General features: G+C 41.8%; 1 protein-coding gene across 1 annotated transcript in view; it reads left to right on the plus strand.

Moving 5' to 3' along the window:
• Window positions 1-318: 318 nt before the first annotated feature.
• The window catches only part of LOC124653523 (asparagine synthetase [glutamine-hydrolyzing] 2), an 84962-nt gene continuing 81675 nt past the window's right edge, over window positions 319-3605 (plus strand). The window contains exons 1-6 of the mRNA XM_047192575.1: window positions 319-607; window positions 1719-1857; window positions 2255-2350; window positions 2508-2649; window positions 3009-3104; window positions 3390-3484. Of these exons, the coding sequence (XP_047048531.1) occupies window positions 528-607; window positions 1719-1857; window positions 2255-2350; window positions 2508-2649; window positions 3009-3104; window positions 3390-3484 (648 nt within the window). The 5' untranslated portion in view covers window positions 319-527. The remainder of the gene's footprint in view (window positions 608-1718; window positions 1858-2254; window positions 2351-2507; window positions 2650-3008; window positions 3105-3389; window positions 3485-3605) is intronic.

Below are 3605 nucleotides of genomic sequence, written 5' to 3' on the forward strand. Positions count from 1 at the left end.
AGTATATTTATATGAGATATTGTTAAAGAGAAGATTCATCAAAAGAACTCCTCGGTAGAGATGGACGGGCATCTTTCCACGGAGGATGTGTTACAAAAACATCTAGGTATCTAGGTGCACACGTAAGACCTGATTTTCTTTTGAAACCATATCTACGGCAAAAGAAGATAGCTAACTCTACTTTGTGCATTGTTAACAGCAGCCCTTGATATTTATCCAACGGCTGTAGAGTGCGCTAGAAGCAGAACGGGCCCGTCCGAGCATTAGCAAAGCAGCAAGGAGTGCTCGGCTGGTAACCCCCTAGTGGCCTAGTCTAACCCCAAATCCGACGGCTGGCAGGCCACGAGCGCCCACCAAAGCCCTAAATATTCGGCTAAACCCATCGCCACCATCAGACGCGAGCCAGTTGTGCTGTGGATTCGGCCTACGCCTACCTACCCTGGGTCACGAGCAGGGCGGCGCGCTCCGGTCCAAGGAGAGAGACAGAGACCGGTGGTGCCAGCCGCCTCCCCGCCGGTCGCCACGCCATGTGCGGTATCCTCGCCGTCCTCGGCGTCGGCGACGTCTCCCTCGCCAAGCGCTCGCGCATCATCGAGCTCTCCCGCCGGTAACGCGCCCGCGCCATCCCTTATCTGCGCGTTTCCGTCCGTCCTGTCCCTTCGCCTCCGAGGGTTAGGAGATTTGGTGGGGTGGTGGATTTCTGTGGTCTGGAATAGGAGGACCCGAGATGTGGGGCAGCTCTGGGGAGATGGATGATATGTCGCCTTCGCTTTATTCTCCATTTTCAGTTATTTGACTTTTTGTTTGACTTGACTAGTGTGTACTACAGTAGTAAATATCCATGGGGAGGAGTTTGCGTCAGGTGAATCGATGTAGAAAACTCCACTTCTATATGCACTAAAAAATTCTTCTCGGATATGCTCATACATCATGATCTTCCAAATGAAGTGGTAGTTTGCTACTAACTTTTTCCTGGAGTCAAATGGTATGAACTGTGACCAAGTGTATACAAAATTTTCAACAAGTGTTAATACTGTATAGATATCATATGAAAATATATTTCATGATGTATCTAATGATATTGATTTGGTATTGCTAATGATTTTTTCCACAAACTTTGTCAAACTCTACATTGTTTAACTTTGGGAAATTTTATAGCCCTCCTTTTCTGGAACAGAGGGTCAGAAGTTCCCGGGGGTGTTGGATTTGTGTGGTGTGGAATAGGACGAGGAGAGAGATGTGGGACAGCTTTGGAATTTGGACCTTGTCGCCTTCGCTTTATTTGCCACTTTCAGTTATTTGACCTATCGTTATTATTATTATTATTAATTGTTTGACTTATATAGTGTGGAGATATTCATCAGGAGGAGTTTGCGTCTGATGAATCGATATGGAAAACTCCACTTTGTATCTGCACTTCAATTTTTTTTGGGAGAAATTCTTTAAGGATTTCCCAAAATGTTAGAGAGACCTAGTTTGCTAGTATGTCTTATGGCTTAGTCGAGCTCCTCCATCTCTAGGAACCGCAGCACGGTCAGGGTGTAACAGTTTTCAGGTTTTCAACTTAGATATTAGAGTGAATCGTCCACCACAAAGCTGCATCAGATTAAACTGGGATTAGAGATGTTTTTGTACTGAGCTGACTACTATTTCTGTGCAATATGGTTCATTGTATGAGATCTATGCGCCCACTGAACTGAATCTACTGTTTTCCACAGGTTACGACACAGAGGCCCTGACTGGAGTGGTATACACAGCTACGAGGATTGCTTCCTTGCACACCAGCGGTTGGCTATCGTAGACCCCACGTCTGGGGACCAGCCGTTATACAATGAGGACAAAACAGTTGTCGTGACGGTCTGTATCTGAAATTTCACTGTTTTCATCCATCTTTTCTTGTGCTTTCCATGATTCATTTCAATGTATAGTACACGATTATGTCTCACTGTTCTACTTAAGACAACTGGCATTTGTTTGTGTATAATTTTGCCATTGGGTTCTGTTCAATGCGTCTTTTGAGGCATGACGTAAATCCAATGTATTTCTGCGACTAAACCAATTGACAACTGGCACTTATTTGTATGTATTTGCGATAGATTTTATTAATGCTGTCACCGAGCTCTTCTTAATGTGTCTTTGAAAGCATGCCCTTAATCCGCTGTATTTCCGTAACTAAACCAATTAGAGATATCAAGTATGCTCAGTTCTTGTATGCTTTTTAAACCACATCTTGTCTGTTGGTTGACATTTCCAGGTGAACGGAGAGATCTATAATCATGAAGAACTGAAAGCTAAGCTGACATCTCATAAATTTCAAACTGGTAGTGACTGTGAAGTTATTGCTCACCTAGTAAGTATCTACTCATATTTCTCTATGTTCAGTTTCTTTTTGAATCCTATTGTTATCTTCTGCCAACACCTTTTAATGTTTCCATCTAAGCATCATCATCCAGTGCATGTATTTTATGTGTTAACATTTCTACTTTAAAATTATATTGTTTTCACAGTATGAAGAATATGGGGAAGAATTTGTGGATATGCTGGATGGTATGTTCTCGTTTGTGCTTCTTGACACACGTGATAAAAGCTTCATCGCTGCCCGTGACGCTATTGGCATCTGCCCCTTGTACATGGGCTGGGGTCTTGATGGTATGCAAAGAATCCATTCTCGCAGCTATTTTTCCATTTGAACAAAATCGTGCCATTTTTCCTTCCAACTTTACCTTGGTCTGGACTTTTGGTATGGTTTGCTTGGTTATCTCCATGTATCACGGGAGGAGAAAAACTGGCTGCGTGTAGTTCCATTAGTTAAAATATAGAGATGTTACTCCCTCTGTCCGGATATAATATTTCTCACTAGTTACAAAATCGCAATCATAAGAAAGTGCTGTAGATATGTATCAAATGGTGTAGTGTTTGTATCTATCACAACCTGGCACAATTTTATGGATTTAAGTAGTTGCAACTAATCTATTACGCATTAATTTCTATGTTTATTGTTATTCCAGGGTCAGTTTGGTTTTCTTCAGAGATGAAGGCATTGAGTGATGATTGCGAACGCTTCATATCGTTCCCTCCTGGACACTTGTACTCAAGCAAAACAGGTTCGATTGTCTTATTGCATCTGTGCAAAATTGAGGATCTCGTCAGGCATTATACCAGAAATGCATTTGCATACTCTGAATGCAAAAATAGTACTCCCTCCGTCCTAAAATAAATGACTCAACTTTTTCTAGATATGGATGTATGTACACACTAAAAAAAAGTCTAGCTACATCCATGTCTAGACAAAGTTGAGTCACTTATTTTGGGTTGGATGGAGTATCAGTATGTTGCAAATATCCATCTGTCTTGCCTACTAATTTGTTTCCTAACATATGATCCTGTAGGTAGCCTAAGGAGGTGGTACAACCCCCCATGGTTTTCAGAAAGCATTCCCTCAGCCCCTTATGATCCTCTCCTCATCCGAGAGAGTTTTGAGAAGGTTGCGCCTTTCATTATGCTCTCTGTTACATTCTTGCACATTTTGATGCATACAGTATAAGTTTATTGTTTTTTCATATTTATGTTAATCTTTTCTTGATTTTGTTTCATGCTGATATGAT

Source organism: Lolium rigidum, chromosome 5 (genome assembly GCF_022539505.1).
Source record: "Lolium rigidum isolate FL_2022 chromosome 5, APGP_CSIRO_Lrig_0.1, whole genome shotgun sequence".
In the NCBI taxonomy this organism is placed as follows: domain Eukaryota; kingdom Viridiplantae; phylum Streptophyta; class Magnoliopsida; order Poales; family Poaceae; genus Lolium; species Lolium rigidum.